This window comes from Vanellus vanellus (genome assembly GCF_965231255.1).
Source record: "Vanellus vanellus genome assembly, chromosome: 3".
NCBI classification, from domain to species: domain Eukaryota; kingdom Metazoa; phylum Chordata; class Aves; order Charadriiformes; family Charadriidae; genus Vanellus; species Vanellus vanellus.
This window is the reverse complement of record NC_138907.1, coordinates 98,920,614-98,942,424: the sequence shown is the minus strand read 5'-3', so window position 1 is coordinate 98,942,424 and position 21,811 is coordinate 98,920,614. Positions and strand designations below refer to the sequence as shown.

At 38.3% G+C, this 21,811-nt stretch overlaps 1 protein-coding gene across 1 annotated transcript in view; it reads right to left on the bottom strand.

The window, feature by feature from the left end:
- EYS (eyes shut homolog) overlaps positions 1–21,811 on the bottom strand; it is a gene marked incomplete at both ends in the record, with an annotated part of 840,074 nt that overhangs the window by 657,766 nt on the left and 160,497 nt on the right. Inside the window, 2 exons of the mRNA XM_082480747.1 lie at positions 6,390–6,494; positions 19,053–19,175. Of these exons, the coding sequence (XP_082336873.1) occupies positions 6,390–6,494; positions 19,053–19,175 (228 nt within the window). The remainder of the gene's footprint in view (positions 1–6,389; positions 6,495–19,052; positions 19,176–21,811) is intronic.

Genomic DNA, 21,811 nt, shown 5'->3' with positions numbered 1-21,811 from the left:
TCACGTTGTGTGGTAACAAATTAAGAAATGTAATGTCATCTGTTAAAAGTTCTTTTATGTGTCCAAAATCCCCATTGGTTCTTCAACTGCTTTCTTGCTTCTTGTGAACAAGCTTCGGTGAGCAAAGGTTCTGCTTTCGGCTTAAACCCTGCTTTCATGATTTTTTTTTCTAAGTTTCCTCTGTTTCCGTCATGCTTTTCTTCTACAAACTTAAAGGGTCCTTGCTTTTTCATAAGGCAGTTGCTCTATTCCATTGATCACTTTTGTTGCCTTTCTGAATATAGTCTACAAATCCAACATCTTCTAGATTAATATTTCCTTAAATATCAGATTACCTGGGAAGAAGTTATAAACATTAAAGAGTGACTTCTCGCTACTATGCAAGTGCAAGGTCCTGCACCTGGGGAGGAAGAATGCTAGGCACCAGTACAGGTTAGGGGTGGACCTGCTGGGAAGTAGCTCGGAGGAGAAGGATCTGGGGGTCATGGTAGATAGTAGATTATCCATGACCCAGCAATGCGCCCTTGATGCCAAAAAGGCCAATGGAATCCTGGGCTGCATAGGGAAGAGTGTGGCCAGTAGGTCGAGGGAGGTCATTCTCCCCCTCTACTCTGCACTGGTGAGGCCACAACTGGAATACTGTGTCCAGTTCTGGGCTCCCCAGTTCAAGAGGGACAGGGAACTGCTGGAGCGAGTCCAGCGAAGGGCAACTAAGATGATTAAGGGCTTGGAGCATCTCCCTTATGAGGAAAGGCTGAGAGAGCTGGGACTCTTGAGCCTGGAGAAGAGAAGGCTGAGGGAAGACCTTATTATGGCATACAAGTATCTAAAGGGTGGGTTGAAGGAGGATGGAGCCAGGCTCTTTTCAATGGTTCCCAGTGACAGGACGAGGGGCAATGGGCACAAGTTAGAACACAGGAAGTTCCATTCAAATACACGGAAAAACTTCTTTACGGTGAGGGTGACAGAGCACTGGCACAGGCTGCCCAGGGAGGTTGTGGAGTCCCCTTCTCTGGAGATTCTCAAGACCCGCCTGGATGCAGTCCTGAGTAATGTGCTCTGGCAATCCTGCTTTAGCAGGGGAGTTGGACTAGATGATCTCTAGAGGTCCCTTCCAACTCTGAAAATTCCATGATTCCGTGATACTGTGTTAATAAACCTTTTACTACACCACTATAGCACTTGTTTTTCTTTTTTTTCCCCCTCACATTAAAATTAACACATGGGAAAAAAAATTATTTGAGTAGTTTTTAAATATTCATACAAATTCTGGCTTTGGAAAAGCATTGCATATAAACCATCACTTTTATTTTTCTCAGCTGCAAAATTGATTGACAAAAGGTGACACCCTAATGAAGATTACGGAAAACTTTTAGATATGGCTGGAATGCTTGCAGTCGTAAAGACTGTGTGTAGGCACAGGTAGTTCAACTCAAATTAATCTTAAACTATTATGTTTGTAAAGTATACCTAGAATTAGGCAAAGATTCCTTATTCCTCAAAGCCCCATCCAACCTGGCCTTGAACACTTCCAGGGATGGGCCATCTGCAGCTTCCCTGGGCAGCCTGTTACAGTGCCTCAGGACTCTCATAGTAAAGAATTTCTTCCTAATATATATTCTAAATCTCCCCTCTTCCAGTTTGAAGCCGTTACCCCTTGTCCTATCACTACATGCCCTTGTAAAATGTCCCTCTCCAGCCTTTCTGTAGGCCCCCTTCAGATACTGAAAGACTGCTATAAGGTCTTCTCTTTTCCAGGCTGAACAACTCCAACTCTCTCAGCTTGTATGCCTAATTTGCTTAGGTCCTTCCCAATTATTTTCCTTTTTCATGCATAATGCTTCACTCCTACAGATTCTGCTTCTAGGCAGAGAAATCTGGGAGTCACCTGAGGGTGAATTTCTCAGTAAAAAGAAGCAGGGAAGCCATCACTAACCTCTGTCTTTTCCATACCCTTTGTCACTACATGCATGTTATTCATCAACAGGCCCATGTTTTCTTCATCCTTTAGCCATGCCTGCTCAGCTTCCTGCACATTGGAACGGAGCGTTACTGGTTTTGAAAAGGTTGTCTTGGGTTCCTTTGCTCTCCAAGGGTGGGGATCCAGTCAAGCAGATTCCTCAAAGAAAATGAGCTCTCTTGAAATTCAGGGCTGTGATTCTGCCATTTTTGTCTTCTCACAAGACTTTCAACTCAGTCACCGGGGCCAAGACTGCTTTACATTGCTCACCAGTTTTTCCTTGTTTGCGAGCAACAAGTCCAGCAGAACATTTCCCCTATCGCTGGGTTGATCACTTCTATAATTTTTTTTTTTTTCAACACTGCAGTTGTCTTCTGGGTTGCTTGTGCCCAGCCCTATTAAACCACCAGCAAATACTGTGGTTGTTGAAGTTGTGCATGAGTATGAGGGCCTCTGATGGTGAGACTTCTTCAATATGTTTAAAGAAGGCTTAATTTACTTCCTCTTCTTGATCAGGTGGTCTCTGGCAGATACCCACCACACCACCTGTGTGGGTTTGCCCGCTAATCCTCTTGACTGGCCCATCATTCATTCCAAAGCAAAGCTCAGTGTATCTGTCTCTCTTCTATGCATAGCGTGAAACCCCTCCTTCTCTCATTCTCTCCTTCTCAGTTTGTCTTTCCTAAAGACCCAGTATCCATCCACTGCAGCACAGTTTATGTTGGCGATCCCATCACATCTCTCTAAACCCCATGAGAACACTGCTGTGCAACTGCACATACACTTAATAATTCCTCATGTTTCTCTCACATTGCATGCATTTCTGCAGATGTACTGAAGAGGGACCCCCTAAGTCATGCTGCTTTCACAAGTGTGAGACCCTCCCCCTCTATTCTGTCCCCTAGACACTTTCTCACTGCCTTCACTTCTCTTCCTGTTAAGGCAACCCTCCTGTGGTGTATTTAGTTTAGAGCCCTCTCATTAGGGTAGGAAGTCTGTTGCCAAAAATGCTCTTATTCCACTTTGTCATCTGGGCCACATCTCTCACCAGTAGTTCTTCAGAGAGGATATTAAAAGCTGATGATCTGTCTGCAATACCAGCCAGGCAGCCAAGTGTTCACCTGCATGTCATGCCCAAACCTACCTAAGCCTCTGACTGTCACTGAAGAGACTGAGGAAAACACCACATGGTCCCCCAGGCCCTTTTTCACTTTTCCTCATGTTCTGTAGTTGTTCTTTGATTTGTCCCAGGTCTCCCTTGGTAGTACTCTTAGTTCCCGTTTGGGAAGTAGCAGTATGAGGGCAAGATGAACATCAGCAGTCTCTCCAAAGGATCTGAGATGCAAGTCCCCAACAAGTAGGAAATCTTCCAGGAAATGAAGACAGGTAGGCAGATGGGTTCCTCCGTCCCTTGAAGAAGGAAATATCTTCTAAATATTACCCACCACTTGTGCTTGGTGCAGATAGCTGGTTCAGGTTCCGCTGGCCTCAGTGCCTTCTCTGGTAGATATGCTTTTTCCTCAGCTATTTCAGAGCACTGTACCTGTTCAGTAATTGCAGGTGTGCTGGCAAAGAAAGAATATTCCCTTTGTTCCCAGAGTCATAAGTTTCCAGCATCTCCCATCTTAGGAGTCTCCATCCGCTACTCCTTTAAGCATAATCTCTAGCTGTCCATCCTTTCTTGAATCACGTGGTTCAGGCTTTTGTTTCTACAGGGTATGTGGAAAGACCTTATTGACCTCCTGCATTCATCCTCTGTGACGGTGTGCAGCCTGCTCACCTCTTTCCCAGGTGAGGCCACCATCAACCCCACCTCAGGAAGAAGTATCGCCTGTAGCCCAAAGCCTACATAGCAACATCATGCTTCAGGAGTACTGCCTGCATCAGGGCTTCTGTTTTGCCTAGGGTATTTGCTTCAGTTGATGCTGGAGACTGTCCTACAGCATATTACCACTGTCATTGCATCGATCTTAGTCTTGAGTTTAGTTTCAAGGGCCATCTGCCAGGCCTCTATTTTCTGCTCTTCAAGAGCTGTGCTTCTTCTGTTTACCAGATTTATATCTGCTCCCCAACCTTCAGCTGAGTAGTTGCTCAACACTCCCTGATTAGCAGTCAGATGAAAACGGTGTGTATAGGCACTCCCTTAAAAGGAAACACCTAACAGAGGCAAAACCCTCCAGAAGCTATTCCTCTGTGGGGACTGAGGCAAAAGAAGATTTAAGTGTGGTAGAACTAATAGGGAGCAATAAGCAGCTGCAGCACTGTTCTGGCAGACGATGAAGTTGTGTGAAGCTACTCCCTAGATAAGGAGGTGCTGCTCACACGGAAGAGAGATTCCCTTCTCGGTGGGAACGAGATCTTTTAGAATACGCAATGGGGTAAACAAGTAAAGTAGAAAATTACTGGCCCTGGTAGAAAAGTATATAAAGAGCACGCTTGCTTAATAAAGCTGATTTCGATCCTGCATATCAGAGTCTGTGTCTTTGCAATTGCCACATTCCTCACCCAGTCTGTGAGATGTTGCTTGAAAAGGAAGCTCCCAGAGGTTACTTCCTGCAGTTAATTGGAGAAGCCTGGAAACTGCTATAACAACTGGTATGTCTATGTTAGCTGTTCTGTTTTCTGTGTTCATAGTCCTTATGATACATAATTATTATATATAATTTGTCTTCTTTTATGTATAACCCTCTTGCTTTCTTCTTTCAAATCTAGTACATTCGTGTGTAACCTCACACTTTCTTAGACTAAATACTGTCTAAATCATTCATTTTCATCCTATATTTTGTAGATTCGTCACAAAGACTGCATCTAACAAGTGTTCAAAAATATTAATGGAAAATGTATATAGTCTGAGAATTCATATGTGTACTTCTTAGAGCATTTTAATAAGAATTTCATGCATATGATCTCATTTGGTCAGTCCTGCAAAGCAGGCAGATGTTTTCATACTCAGTGTTGTGTTTGCAGTTGCACAAAGCAAAATACGCTTTGACAAAATGAGGTGTGACATTTGGTTTATCCACCATGGAAAGAGTAATGAAATATAGTCATAAGCTTTGCAATTTAAAAAGTAAAACTAACCTGTTACATCAATTTATAAAAATCCAGCCTTAACAAATTACCCATAGTAATTCATAACAATAAAAAAAGAACAAACTTATATATTTTGCATCCTGAAAGTCTATCGGGAGACTCTCAGGTCTTAAAAGAGGTTGTATGTATATGTATGTACATGTATAATACATACATGCATACACTTATATATATACTAATATCTGTGTGTATTTATGTATATATTTATGTTATTTTTAAGCATATATACTGTGATTTAGTGGCAGTGCTGGCTGTGAGCGCTATTTCTATGTTTCACGCTTCAGTAACTTTCAAGCTATTTACACATTACACCTAAAATAGCTTGTATCCATTTTAAAATCTCTTACATAAAAACATACATAATTATTATAGGGACATACTAATTTTAACTTCTTCTTTTTCCTATCCACTATAAGCAAAGATTTCTGTCCAAATATAAGCTTGATCCTTTTACTGTTATATTGCTAGCCCGACCTGATGGAACAAAGTTTAATGCAATGTAAGTGACCTAAGAGTATGAAAAAACTGCAACTGCAAAAGTACTATTGTTTCATGTTTTACTTGCTACTTTCCAATCAGATGATGACTAGTAGACCCACAATAAAGATAGAAGGAAAAAAAAAGTCAACAATTAGTTATACTATACAAATATCATATATTTAAATTAGCTGGTTATATTACAAAATATTACATTTCAATGTATAGAAGCTGGCCTGTAGCACCAACCTAACTTTATAAAGAAAAAGGCACACTGAAGCATGTAAGTTTATATATTTGTAAGATACTGTATATTTGATACAAATTATGTATGCCATATGAAGACAGAAAAGTTGGTCTGATGTTATTGGTGGCTGCAGTTATTAATAGCTTCTCTCATCACTACAAGCAACCCTTATGACAACTACTGTATAAATTCTCCCCATTTTTTTCTTCAGTGTATAATAAATGTAAAAAAACCCTTTTGCTAATAGAAAAGGAGGAAACAAAATCATTCTACCTCCATGGAAGGAAGAAAATTGTCTTTTGCAAAGATTTAAAAATTCAGAATTTCTTAAAGATTCTGGGGTGAATACCATAGACAGTGTTGGTTTATTTCTAAGACTCTTCATTCATCAGTTTGTAAGGCAGGACTTCTGGTACATAAGCTATGTTTTGTAAACAAATTTTGCTAACACCGGCTGCATAGCAATTGTAGAGTATGCTTAAAGAACACCTGCTCAGTCCTTTTCTCTTTTCGAGCAAAATAAATGACTGCTTAGTTGCGTGCTTATGAAAAACTGTTTCTTTCTTGAATGCCACAGAACATTTCTCACCTAAATGTCACCTGACTTCTTACCTGGCAAACAGCTACAGTAAAATTCACCAATCAAATCATGGCAATGGCCTCCATTTTTGCAGGGCTCGAAGGAACATTCATCAATATCCGTGGAACAGTTCTTGTCTGACAGAAAAGAAAAAGAAACATTAAAACAATAAATCATGCGGGGTTTGGGAAAGCAGAAAAGCTACTTCACGGTACAAATGACAACTGCATAATTTAACTTTTCCAGGTTGGAAACACTATTTTATTTCTGCTTGACAGCTTTAAAACTAGAGATAGTCATAGATCATAGCTGATAGTTAAAAAATTAAATATTTTAAAGGAATAAGTATGAGCTACATTTGCAAATATATTGTGTCTTCTGGCGTTACATCTCAACACCATAATTACTAGAATTGTATGACACAATTTTAAAACTATTTTAGAGATTTAATAACCTCAGTAACAATAAGAAAAATATTTCTCAAGGTTGTTTCCATGTTTAGATGAATAAAGCCACTTCTCAGATCCCAACAGAAAACCACAAATTCACTCAGGTCTTTCTTCATTTTTCTTCTTTTAAAGAGATTTAATTGAGCTGCAATTCAAATTAATTCAACTCTGAAACAACAAAAATACAGGAGAATATACGGAAGACATATAGAGGAGAATATTTAGAAGGCTAATAGGTGGCTTATGAAAACAATTAACTCATTTGGCATACCAAAGAAAATCCACAGTCCCTCATCTCTCTATTGTGCACTGCATTAATTTACAGCAAGCTCTAGCCTGGTATAAATCATACTGGGGTCATCCTGATTCAAAATTGCTTCAAAATCAAGGGACATCTGTAGAGATTAAGAGCTCCCATGAATACCAGAAACTACTCCAGTGACAGAGAAGGAAAACTGTAGCTGTCACTGAAGTGAGTGAGAAAAATTGTCGTTGGTATTCTATCCAGAAAATGATGGAAAACAACATTTTGGAAAGGAATCATTCAAAAATACAAAGATTTTCGTATGTGCTATTGTCAATTTTTTTCATGCAAGAGTGGAAAAGTCAACTACAAACAGATTTTTGGGGATTTTATTCTAAGTAAAAAAAAAAAAAAAAGTAATCTTTGAATATAAAGAAAGGAATATGAAGAACTTAGGTGAGATCAATAAACATCCATGGGAAGGGAGAAGAGAGAGTGGTGAACAACATAAAAACAAAGGAATTCAGAGACATTGAGAAGAATGCAGAAAATTTCTGATGTGAAACCTGAGGAGAGGCTGAACTAAAATAAAAAGGTAATTAAGAAGGTTACTGCTTTCTTTAAGTACACCAGGACAAACTATCTTTTTGTGGGGAAAAAGACACTGGGTATTAGGAGACCAACTTGACACTTCTGTTTTGCAAAGGATGAAAACGCCTAACTAACAAAAAATAGGTCAGGTTACTAAGGATAACCAAAGAAGTACAGCATAAACATGTAGGCATGAAATCAGACCAGCAAAGGCACTGAATAAGTTGTAACTATCGTGAGATGGTCAGGGTAAGGAGAAATCATGCTGTAAGTACTTCAGCATTAAAGATGATGGGAAGATATGGTTTGCCATTCAATGGAGAAGAATGGCTACTGATAATGGTAGTCATGCCAAATTGTTCAATAGTTCTTTTGCTTCAGTCATCAGTAAAAAGGTCAGCTGCAAGCAGTTCGTTATCATAATTGATACGTATGATTAAAGGGCAAAACTCTAGTGTTGAATAGAGAAAGCAGGCTGGAGAATTGTCAGATGAGTTAGATGTTCAGATACGCTGGTCTGATGGACTTCACCCTTGCGTACTTCAAGAACTGTCTGATAAAAACTCAGTAGTTTTCTTTGTGAACTTGTGGAAAATAGGTAAAGTACCTGAAGCCTCAATAAAGTCAGCCTTTAAAAAGGAGTAAAAGACAGAGCCTTGAAGTTACAGATCCATTTGTGTCATTTCAGTTTCTGGAGGAAATAGGGGAAAAAAGTTACTAAACTGATTGCCTGTAAGAACATATAAATAGAAAATAATGTATTAAAAATGAGCCTTATGTAAGCAAACCAATTCACTTCTACACCAGAGTTACAGGCCTTGTGGATAAAAAAAAAAAAAAAAAAAAAAGTAGCATATATTATATTCCTTGACTTCAGCAATGTTTCTGCTGCTATGTCATGTGAAATCCGAATAATTGGACTAGATATGAACAAAAGAATATTATCAGATAAGTAAAAATTGTCAGAAAGCCTTATTCATACATTAGTTATCTGTGGGTTTACTACCAAAATAGATGAATGAATTGCAGAGATTTTGAAAGAGGTCTACTGTACATCTTGTTCCACTCAGTTTTTTCAAAAAACAGTCTGGATGGTGGAAACCAGAGTAAGCTTATTGATGGCAACACAAAAAAGTTCCTTGGAGGGCAGGATCAGCAGCCTTCATAAATTCTGACAAATTAGAGATCGTGTTTGAAATAACAAATATTATCCAATCAGAACAAGTGGAAGATATAGCAAGTCAAAAGTTAAGTAGCAACAAACCCCAGAATTTTGTTCCAAATCAAATAGTGTGCTGGGATATATAAAAAGGAATATAGCCAGTTAGAAGCATAAAGTAACCCTTCTGTTCTCATCTAGCTGGAGTAAAGCTGCATTTGGAGTGCTTTGCACTGTGCAGTGCCTTCAAGAAACACGTGGACCAAATGAAGACAGTCCAGATAAGCATGACAACGAACTCAAAAGCATGACTTCTTAGGAAAAGCAAAATGAATGGGACTGTAAAGCCTTAGTAAGGAAGATTTGAATAGAAATGTGATGACAGTCATAAAATAAAAAAGGTTTTTGCAAATGTCTTTAGTTCTCCATGTCATAGCGGACAGGATAAGAAGTAATGCATTTAAACTGCAGTGAAAGTCAGATTAGATGTTAAGGAACTCCTTGTAATGGTTGGTGTAACGACACACTGGGAAGATTGCCTGAGGAAAATAAGTAACAGCGTTGGACTTCTATAAGCTGAGATAAAGGTATAAGGAATAAATATATGTTTTCTGCTGGGATGAAGATGGAGTAGATGATCTTTAGTGTTTTCTCCTAATGCTATGATTATATAATATACAGGGCACACACACTCTTTATAACACAGAAGAAGGTCCAAAGGCTTCTATATTCATGTGGTGAGTTGGATTATCTGGAAATTTGCTATGCCTCATAATAGAGTAAAGTAGGACAAGTATTCCAAACCTGCGGTCATGTAAGGACCAAGAGTTACCCATATCAAAAAGACTAGGAAATTTAAAATATGATAGGAAAGGTCTTAAGTTACTTGGTGTGTGGTAACAGAGCTCCTATTTTGGAACCTAGTGCTTCTGTCCAAATCTGTGTCCAAACCACATTTCTCTATTAGTCAGATAAGACAGAGATAAGTGCAGGCGTGAAGTAGCCAAAGAACCAGATGGCATTCAGGGTGTAGTAAAAATATTAACACCAACAGGCAGAAGCAAACACATTCTTCATGCACACTATCAATGTACATGGTTAAAAATACAGAGGGATAGATGGAAAGTCCTACTCGTACAGAGTGTAGTACAGCCCTTGGCACATTCAACCTATATTCACCCCTCAAGTCTTTCTCATTAGAAAATCATAATGACACAAACTTCGTACTTTCCTGAGCCTCTTTTTTCTGCAGATGGATATGAAAAGCCCTTACTCTATTATTCCAGCACTGACCTTTAAACAAACTCTGCACTTCCACTCTCACTTCCTTTCCTGTATCTCCCCGCTACAGGTGAGAAAGCATATGCATTAACTGAAATCTTGGGGTAACTTTTGTTTGGTTAAACAGTACATTTTTCAACGTACTGCAGGTCACTTCTGGTCACTTGCAGCTGCCAGATACAAGCAAAGAAAAAGGTATGTAGGTTATAGCTACTGAGCTGTAGCTGAACTGTATGTGAGGAATAAAGAAAAATGATCTGAAAAGGACTGCTGAAGACCTCAGCATATGAGTGCTATTGCAGTGCTGTGATGAAAAAAAAAAAAAAAATTTCTCAGATGTATTTTAAAAAACAAGCAGGAATATTGATGTGTAAAATACCTCTGCATTAAACATTTACTACAATGTTCCATATTTAAAAAAAAAGTGGGAAGGATGCAAGAAAAGCTAGACAATTTATTCAACAACTGAAGAAAGCATGCTATCGGCAAAGGCTTAAAGAGCTCCATCTGTTTCATTTAGAACAAACAAAAAAAGAAGTGACTTGATTACAGTGTATAAGTATCTTTACAAAGAGAAAATACTTGGGTGGTAAGAGGCTTTTTCATTTTTGTGTAGAAAAGGTAATGAAACTCAATAGCTCAAAGTTGAAGACAAAAATTTAAATAAAATATTTAATATAAACTTCTGATGGTAATTACTAGTAGAAAAAAATTACCGGTGAAATTCTGGCTTGACTTCATGCATTCAAATCAGGATTGAAGGTTGTTGGATTCAATGTGTGCTTTAATCAAAACTAAGTAATTACGTTCAGTACAAGGTGGTTAATGGGCAACATTAACCACCTTCTGGTATACAAACCTAATGTAGAGCACAGAACCAGCAATCTACGGGTTGTTAGAAGACTTCCAGAATAAATTCACTCATCCTGTAGCCTTCTGTGGGTCTTTGCAGGGAAAACATCAAGACAATTTTGTGAGCCAGATATATTTCTGTGACCGCAATAGCGCACCTCAAGGCAGCTGGGCTCTGTAGCATCATTGTCATCATGTGGAATGTCTATGTCCTGTCCTTGGAGATTCTAGAGGTACTTAGGAAAAGTGGTCTGTCAGGTGCTGCTCTGCTATTACCAGAGCTAATAATCTATGCAATTCTGTTTCTTGCCTGACTGCAAAAGTGCCAAGGAAAAAATCTTCTTATAAAAGTTTTACAAACAGCTTTAGAAACATCACTCTGCATTTAACATTCTTCCCCTTCTCCCTCAAGACTCCTCAAATCTGGGCAAGCAGTAATCTCTGGTCAACCTACTGTTTAACTTTTCACTGTTTAGGCTTGTGGGTCAAGCTGTGGGGTAATGTCCCTATCATCACCACTGCAGCCCTGTAGCCCAGTATGTATGGCATAACCATTGCTAGCACCACGCCGCATGTTTGGTGTCAAGCTAACACTAAGAGGCCTTGGGATTTGTCTAGTGGCCAGGTGGATCTTGCCTCATTTGGTTTAGTTTTCTTTAATTTTGTACAATTCCATCATGTAATGCTTACTGTTAATAAGATGTAGACAGGAGTAACAAGTATTTGCGCTGTATAGAATGAACTGATTATGATCCTAGAGCAAGGCTGCAGCGTGAAGGAATACAGGAGAGAGGGCAGAGGCCTTGAAGGTACATTTGTAGGATGGTACTGGAGACTCCAAGGCTATTAACAGCTCACCTGTGGTCAGTTACTGATAATGAAGCAAGCATAAGAGCTGGGCAAAACCAGTTCTAGCGATAACAAAATGGACAAAGAATGAATACCTAACATATGTAAAATACTTCAAATATAGCAAAATCAGTAGTTATAGGGAGTCGCAGAACTGAGAAAGAGAAGGATGTAAAAAAGAAAAGAAAAATCAAGACAAAGTCCCAAGAGTGAAGAAGAAAAAAAGTCAACTGTGCTACTGAAGATGGCACCAAATATGGCTACTATAGTGTGGTCATACTAAAACTGATAGTGTCATACCTTTTATAGTATGGGTCTGTCAAAGAAGAGGGTGCCTTTCACTTTTTAAAAACACAGCCCACTATATACTGGGAAATATAATTTAATATCAAAACCTGTGGTACAATGCTAGTCAGTATTGCAAAGGCAGTATCGAACAACAGACTTTTTCCAACATCAATGATTTGGTGGATTTTTTTCAGAAGAGGAACCATCCACTATAAAAAAAAAACCTAGAGAAAACAATTCTTATGTAAGATGCCCATTTCGATTCTTAAATTCATTAACAGAATATCTGGGAGGGACAGAAAATGTGCACTGGGGAAGTTTGCTGGAGGCAGATTTTCTTATGTCAGCATTCACTCACTGATTGCTCATGTCGTAACAGAAAATTTAGTCCTAACGGGTTAATTGAGGCAGTTATAATAAAAATCTTAATGCAGCAGGAAATTCTGTCTTGATATTCATGTGTTATTTTTACGGGTGTACTCAGATGTAAAAAGTAAAAATTGTGCTCACTGTTCATAGTATGATGTTGTCCATGACCTTTAGCGTTTAGAATATAAATAGAAAACACATGCAAAGAAAAGGAGAATAGAGAAATAGTTTATAGAAAAAGATGGAGTTAAGGAAAAATTTGGTTAATTTCCCATGGTAACTCAGGAAGACTAAGATTTTCAACCATGTTTTCCAGAGTCTTCTGCATGTGCTTTAATCATTATATGAGCTTTTCTAGACATGATTACTTTTCATTTTTTATTTGATAAGGGCATCCCAGAAACAACAACACTTTTTTTAATTGAAAACCAAGCTTATTCATATGAAATGATTAAGTTCTAATTTATCTAAAATTAATAAAAGTCACACCCAGAAAGATATTAATGTATGTTCCACATACATTATATTATGCATGACAATTGGCATCACCATTGGAAAAAAAACATTATATCTAAAATAATGTGGATAAACTGAAATATAAAAATAATCTCATAGCACCTGCAGTAGAGCAATGATTAAGTAAATCCCATATAAACTAATTACATTTTTGATTGAAGAATTAACTTATCTTTTTTCAGAGGATTCCAACTTTTACTATTCACCTTCTAATTTGAACACATCATGATTAGTATTTGCAGATGGAAAACTATTGGAGAAATGTGCCATTTGATTTCTCACAAAAAAAAGAGACTTTGCTTATTTTTTAGATGACTGGAGAAAACATTGCTCCTGAACTAGAACTGATTTGTTTTTCTTTAATGAAATCCAATAGTTTTTATGTATTAGTTTATCGAAATTTTTATATAATGTAGTTTGCAACACGATGACTCTTAAACAGTCTTTTCTGCACTCTGCTGATCTGTTTTTTTCCCACTCAGTGTTCTAACCTGAATTCCTTCCACGGAAAGCAGGTACACTTACACATTAGACGTGATGATAAACATTCTCTAATAACCACAGAAATACGTATTGAATACATTTCCACGTATGCATGAACAATGTTTATTTTCCAGCATGTTAAGTTTGCATTCCCAACTGTGAGAAGCCTGCCCTTGGCAGCCCGCCTTCTGGAGTGTTTCCGAAACCCAGCAGCCCACGGGCACTGTCCCAGCTGGGCAGAGGAAAGGCGGTCAGCCTGTCACTCTCATGCCACCATGGGCCTGCGAAGAGTCAGAGCTCTGCTGGCCAGGAGCCGCGGGAACCATCTTGCCATCTTCAGTCTTCAGCTTCCAGGTTTTGAGTTGGTTTGAAAAACCTTAGTGCTTTGACTAGAGAACAGGCATGTTGTTTACATGAACTCTGTCGTTAGGGGACACCAGAGAAAAGATTACCTGGCTTTTGTGCTGCTTCTGTAAGGGCCATTAATGTGGAACAATAATCTGATGCATGAGATGCAAGCGAGACTGAGTATCTGTGACTGGCTCTGAAGATGGGTAAGCATCAACAGATTTCTCAGGCCAATTCTTTCCCTTGAATTGTTGAGATGATTCGTGTGGGATGGAGGACGGAGCAACTCAATGATTTTAAAATGTGACGTGGTCCTGACATTAACTAAAAGCATCTAGGTCAGCCAAAAGCTGCCTAAAATAGAACAGCTTTTGCAGGCTTATTGAAAAGAAAGTCATAGGAAAATAATGCACAGGAAAAGATTTTTGAAAGCACAAAAAAGGTGTCATCTTTTGTCTCGTGATGGAGTGAGTTGAACTAGAAGTCACCACACATCCTTTTATAATTATGTTTTTCAAATGTTCAGTGTTGCAGGGACCACTTCTTTAGCCACAGTAGCTACTACAGGATTCCGAAAGCTCATAGTATGAGACATGTCAGAAGAAATTATAGAGATTTGAGCTTCAGAAAGCATATTAAAAGGCTTGCAAATTTATTTAGTCTGCTGTGTAAAGGCTAAAGACTTATTTAAGTCAACATATGACTGATGGTAGATTTTGACTGTTGATTTATATTGCCTTATCATAATGATAGACATGAATGAGACGCAGGCAAAACCTAAAAGAAGGATCATGTTCCACACAGAGAATTCGTATGGACCATGATATAAGTGAGGAAGTCACATTAAGAATCTCATGTATATAAGTTACAACAAAATTCAGTGCTAAGTGCCAAAGTAAAAATCACTCCAGAATCATGTTTTTTATACCTGGTTTACACTGGTGTCACCTTACTAGCATAGGGATCACTTCTGCACTCTCACACATGTGCACAGTTTTGAAATCCATTTAATTAATAATCTCTCTGAAAATTTAAAATAGGCAAAGGGTTTACAATGGACAAAATATAATCCCGTCACTTATTCGACATGAAAAAAACATGCCTTCTCCTCCCAGAACACTACAAAAATTCTTGGGATCCAATGACCTACACTGCCAGAAGAAATCCATCCAAATAATGAAAACAATAACTTCATAAAATTGCCTCCTCCTTGTGTATTGCTGGTGAATTCCATACCAGCCCACCTGACTGACGCTTTGATTCAAGGTATCTTAAGGTACTAAAGGTGTCCTACTGTTCAATATTAAAATTCCCTACTTCATCTATCTTTAGGTTTTAATAATGCCCAGAATTAACTAGTCTGGATGTGCTGAGCAAGTCTTTTTCTAATTTTTGAGGCTTGCTAGGTTAACAGACCTGGAGTGCCTTTACCTATCGCAACAGCCAGATGTTCTTGAGTCTCCTCTAACTGACAACATTGAACAAAATATTGTGAGGGAAGGAGGTGGCAGCGCCACCATCTGTCCATTTGTCCAGTAGCTCTTTACTATGGGATAATTATAGTGATCCTGTGTATGCTGGCTCCCACAAGAGGGCATTTGAGAGCAAGCTTTGATTTAATGGAGAGTGAAGATCTTTGTCTTTCTCAGGAGCTGCTTCTCTCCATCTGGCTATCTTGCTCAGAGTAAAGGAAACTCCATGCAGCAGGTTGCAAAGCCACCAGCACTCAGCTCCACACCCTATTAACAATAAAATCTGCACATGGGGGCAGAAGCTGCAAGAAGACTCCCTGCTCCTTTCAGGACTCTATCAGTTGGGTGTTCCTGTTCTGCTGGCTTTCCTCAGCAGGACAGAGCTGCTCCCTCCACCCAGACCTGCTCTCTGCTCTCTGTATGGTGCTGCCTCTTCTTGGCTCTGCTTCCAGGGAAGGAAAAAACTCCTCAGACTGGCGAGGGCTCCATCACCCGTGGAGCACCACAGCCAAGGCCATTTGAACAGGCAGCTGTCTCTCTCCCATCCAACACTGCCCTTCCAGCACAGCGTTCGTGCATAAGGTAGGCAACACCAAAGCGCCGTGATGCCACCTGGCATGGTGCCAGTAAATGACAAGACAAGCAAACATCTAGGCCTAAGACAGTCTTTATACCCAACCAACTCAGATTCTATAGCTAAAGTTTATTTGGAAATGCCTTTTAACGTGCTAGGAAAACAAAAATATGTTTGAAAAAAAAAAAGAAAAAAAACATCTCTATACATTTACTGTACTTTTTCAAATTTCACTTCCTTGATCAAGTCTCATCAGAAAAATACAAGATGTGATTGACAGGGAGTTATCAGAACTGTTGATGAACTTTCTAACTTGTGCCTCCTTGTTCATAGCTAACTGTTGTAGCCCAGTAAATAGGATTTGTGCCCTTCCTAGAGAGAGGCTCGGCTGTGTGCTGACCCGGCAGTGCAGGGGCTCAGTCTCTCCAAGGCCTGAGCTGGGTGTCGCTGGTTTAACCCCTGCGCTGGGGCCAGTGACCGCTGCCTGCCCTGCTCCGGCTTCAGCTCTGGGGGTGGCCCCGCTGGGGAAGGGTGACACCCCCCGAGGCAGTCACTGCCTGACAAACCATAGCCCTTTGTGTGCGTAGGGCTGTTGGGACTGGGGGCTACTGCCAGGCTGCAGCTGGCAGTGCAGGAGAAGGATACAGGCTGGATAATCCAATGTACAAAAATAACCCTGACTGGACCCCTGACTAAGGAGGAAGAAACCCCCACCAGGAATATCTTCTTTATCTTGGAAAAGGGCTCAATATACTAATGACTAACGCCTAAACTCCCCCATTCCTTTGTGAGAAGACTGAAACTTTCATCTGTAGCACCCAGAGAGACACTGGAAAGTTGAACATAACACCAAAGAAAATAGGTAGATATTCGTAAGTTTTCTGTTATAATGATTTTGACTGTGCTGTTAATGGCAAATTTCTGCATTCATTATGTAATATGGATTTCTACATTGCTCAAATATTAATTGGATAAACAAAAAATTCCTAGATATACACTAGGTTCCATTTTGCCCTTAAAAAGCCTTTGAGTATATCACTATTATTACGGAAATATCTTCTTGGGCCATTTACATCAGTCCTAGAACTCAGAAGGACGTGGAAAATTCTTTTACCGCTGTTTGCTTTTCTTAGAAGACAGAAGCTCAAACATTCAGTATTTTCCATCAAAGACTCTTTCTAGGGAGGCTGAAACAGTTGTTGGAAGGTCTGGAGAGGGCAGACATAACGACATCCACAGTGGCTGACTGTGTATTTATTATACAAATAGCATAAGCACAGATGAAAATATTCAGTGTAGTCAGGAGGATCCTTATCCGCACTTCCAATTCCAGTCAGTAGACTGGCTGATTTGTTTTCTTGTAGGAGCTGTCCTGTCTCACGAAAAAAAGTCAATATGAAGTGAGATCAATAGCACATTAATGATCAAAAGTCTCTCACACAGGAAATGCGGGAGGAAACTGAGCTTTTTCATAATGGACTATTATGCAGCCATTAGAACTTCTATGACTTCAGCATAGGCCTTGAGGTACCCATTGAAATCTACCCGTAGCTCACTGGTAACTGTTTTACTGTTGACAGATCTTGACCCCTTTTTGTCTTGGAATGAACAGATATGATATGGGCAAACTGTTTGCATCAGTATGAATCTAGGATAAAGCGTTCCTTCTCAGGAGAACATACCCTGTTCCAGGCTGCCTTGGTGACACCCACACATTAGTTTATAATTCTGGTTCTGTAATGTGGAGTCCATCATATCCCAAAGTAGCGTAGCTGTATTTTCAAAGGAACAGCTTTTCCTACTTTCCCTAGTTCAAACTGACTGTTTGCAACCTACTACAGAAAAGTTAGATATTTTCCATTTTGATCCTCGCCGTATAGCAGTAAAAGTTTTTAAAGCTCCTTCTTTTAAAATGTTTGCATTAAAAATGCTTCTATTTATATGAACAAATACTTTGTAATCACCTCGATTATTTTCATGATTGACACAAAATAGGCATAGACTATGCAAACTCATGACAGCAAAGCCAGTTATCAAGGAAAGAAGAAAAGGAGGATATGATCTTGTAGGAAATAGAGCACATCTCAGTTTTGTCATGCTGAATACTATTAGAATATGTTGTCACGAATCAAGCAAAATCACAGATATCTGTGGGAACTGCAAGTATTATCACTTTCACAGATTCCAAATCTCCATGTATCATCTTACATTCCTTATGTCCCGTCTGCCTATTTTTAACCATTGACAAAATATGTATGAGGTGCTCCTAAACTGGATGTCACTGCTGTTACTATCACCCTGAAATGCTCGATTTACTTTTAACTTAATTTTGCCTTCTCATCCTTCACTGCTTTGCTCACTTCTTTAACCTTTCATTTCTCCATAATAGATCTCTTTCATTTTTCTTTCCTCTCCATTGGTCACCACAGATTTTGAGCTCTCTATACATATCTGTTTGGCTTTTTTATTACAACACCAACTTTGTATAATTCCTGAAACTGATGCTGCTTGTCTTCATGTTACTGCTTCCAACTAATGCTGCTCCATTTGCCTCTGAAAACAGCAGCTGAAAGTCAGTGTGGTCCGGTCCCTGACGTCACAGCATACTAGTTGTTAAGATGGTATATTTTTCAAGACAGTTTTATTGATTTCTGCATGATCCTGTTAGCTGCTTCTGGCAGAAAGCAGGGGCATGAGGCCTCCTCCTGATGCAAGAGCTGTTTTCTTAAACCCGTCAGATACACAAATAATTGTGTAATTTACAAGCTATTTATCATAAGGATCTGACGATACCTTCCTTGAAGAGAACAAAGTGTCCTCTTGCTAAAATCGTATTCTCATTTCTATCTCAATCACAAGAAATGTATGACCGTGATACGATCTTCTGAAGACAAACAGCACCAGCCATAGCTGTCATTGCTCGCCTATTTTCATAGACTACATGTTTTCTTAATGCTTTTTTTTTTTTCTAGACAAAATATAGTTTCTCATTACATCAATTAATCAAACAGCATACACACCGCTTTCAATTTTTATCATATTAGTAGGGAAATTAAAGTAGATTATCAATAGCACAGAACACTGATTTGAATTTATTTTTATAAATACTAAAACACTGAACAAAATGCAATTAAAAAGAGGGTGGTTTTTTGTAATTTCAGAAAAGGAAATTATAAGTTTAACTATTTAATGTCTTATACAGAGTTAAAATAAATCTTACCAGTAAATCCTGGAGGACAAACACAACTGTAGTCTGCAACCAGGTCTAAACAAGTTGAATTGCTTTTACAGAAGCCATAAGTGCACTCATTAAAGTTGATTTCACAGTTCAGACCTTCAAATCCTTAGTTGGAAAAAAACAGAGAGCTATGTATTATTCAGCTATATCTGTGCCTTCTTTTCCAAAGCGTACCTTTGGGTCCTTTTTGCTTAAAAACATAATGTTCTCAATTTATTCTTGTAAAAAAATTATCTTGAAGTGTTATGGAGAGATATTTTAAAAGCTTTTTTCTGCCCTGTCATTAATAGAAAAATACATTTGACTATCAAATATACTTTAAAAGGAGACAATAATTGAAAGAACAAATTCAGGATTCAGTATTTTCATTAATCTAGTTGAACTCTGATTAGCAGAGACAAGAATCTGTGTATCTTCTGTCATTTTGAGAACACTGCAGATGATGATATGTAGTGCTGGGATTTGGACATCTGATTATAGTTTTAAAAATCAGCTCTCAAATAGTTACTTCTCTACTTTTTCCTCTATTTGTTTCCTGTGTCATAGTGACTTTTAGCAAACTCAGAAGTCCAACAGTGTTTTATGTAATTGAAATTGCTGGACAATCTCCACTCCAATATCTGACATTTTACACTCCTTTAAATGTATTCTAATTCATGGTCATGCTACAGAATTACTATCATTAGTGCTGTCACAGGCCATGGCTGCAGGAAGACCATGACTAATGCTAAGCTATCAGCACCCTCAGTGCAAGGCATATTCCCATAATTTCTCAGACACCATGGAACCAATTTCCACTGATCCCCAAGTCATAAAACTTTAGAATTACCCCGAGTTCATTAATAATGTATACTGTAACAGTTCTCATTTGCATTTAGAGTTTAATCAGACCCGTGTCTCACAGGTAACAAGTTAGCCGCAAAATTATCAATGTGGATGCCAAGATTTATATTTTTATAAGTTGATCAGGCGGAGTAAACAGCAGAATAATCTTTTCCAAGCTTAATTTTCAACTGCCTTCCAATATCTGTTTTGGCTTCTAATTTAAACTAACTAATGATGGAGGCTGTACTTATGAGAATTATTTGTAGCAATTTCATCTTTCATGATGAGTTTCTGAACTTATCATCACTATGAAATCAACTCACCATCAGTCCGTAGTTAAAACATAGTACTATTTAAAGGTTAAAATCAAACAAGTATAAGAAAGTTTAAAATGCAGAAACAAAGTACCAGGTTATAAACCACAACCTTGACTTTATTTTTAACTAAAAATCCAATTAAAAGAAACATACACATATTCAGAAGAAGCCCATTTGTGAAAGTATCTCAGAAAGATACTGTAATTTTAAATGCTTTAAAGCATTTTGGTTTTTCCTCGAACCACTTTTTTCTTGAAACCACTCATTTGTTCATACGCTTTTGATAACACTGGGCAATATGCATTCTCACAGAAACAGACCAAAAGTGCTGCAAATCACATTATTTTGTCTGTGAAAGTTTTAAGAGATCTTTGTACTGAAGATATATTACAGTTGTTATTATGACCATTGTAATTTGCTTGCTATGCTCAGTTATAAAGCCACAAGTTAGCACATCGGGATCCAGTATTTTCTTTGTAAGTTTATTGATTACATTTTCTGCACGTTTGTGTTTTCTCCAATCCTTCAGACTTTGTTAAAATCATGAGGTTTTGTCTGAAAAAAGTAGCACTTACAAATATGTCTGTCTCTATAATTTATGATCATGCTTGTTTTATAGGTTGCCTTGGTGGACAAAGATGCAAAGAAGGCTTCAGAAATGAATGAATAACTTTCATAGAAAGGAAATTTTAACAATGGTTTTGAAGATTGTCAAGAAGAGGCTTTGCAGACTGCAGGCAATTTTGACAATTTTCAAAGATAATAGAAATAAATTATTTTGAACAACTTACCTTCAGGGCAAAAACAATCATAGCTGTTGACATGACTCTGACAGACAGCACCATTCAGGCAGGGAGCTGAATCACACTCGTTCATTTCTATTTCACAGTACTGGCCTGAAAAACCTGCAAAGGAAGTAAGAGAAGCTTTGACTTTTTTCCATCTTTATGTGTGCTATTAACATGAAACTTTTATTCCAAGTGTTGTTCTGTAATTAAAATCAAGAAGTGTTAGGATGCATATTCCATTGAAATGGGAAGCTGGAAGTCAGAACTTCTGTATTTTATTTATGAAGAATTAAATTTCACTCATTTCTAATTCAATATCACTAATACATGTCTTTATTGCTGGCATAAATCAATACATGAAGTAGGAAGTACTTCCAGAAAGTAAGACATTCATAGCAGTATGCTAGCAATATACATATTTTCAAGTGTTTTGCTTGTATTACAGTCACTTTAGTATTTTTATGATACCTTTTTTGAAATTTGCCATGTTAATATGAGAGACAGTACATCAATTATCTCTCACCCATAGTCGGGTGCTTTCTACTGTGGAGAGGAGCAGTTAAAAAATGCAGAGTACAAAAACATGGAGGCATAAATACGTGCCACACGAGTCAAGTCTTCAGCATGTGTAAAGTGCACAGCTTAATTACAACAGATGAGGATGCTGTATATGTTGCTAAAAGAAGAAAAGTAGACATAATTTAAACAAAAATCCAAAGAAAAACTTACAAAAGGAAAGGGTAAATATTTTTTCTCATTTCTTACAGCTCCTTTGACGCACTGTGCTGGGTGCGGGTGCCCAGGCGCTGGG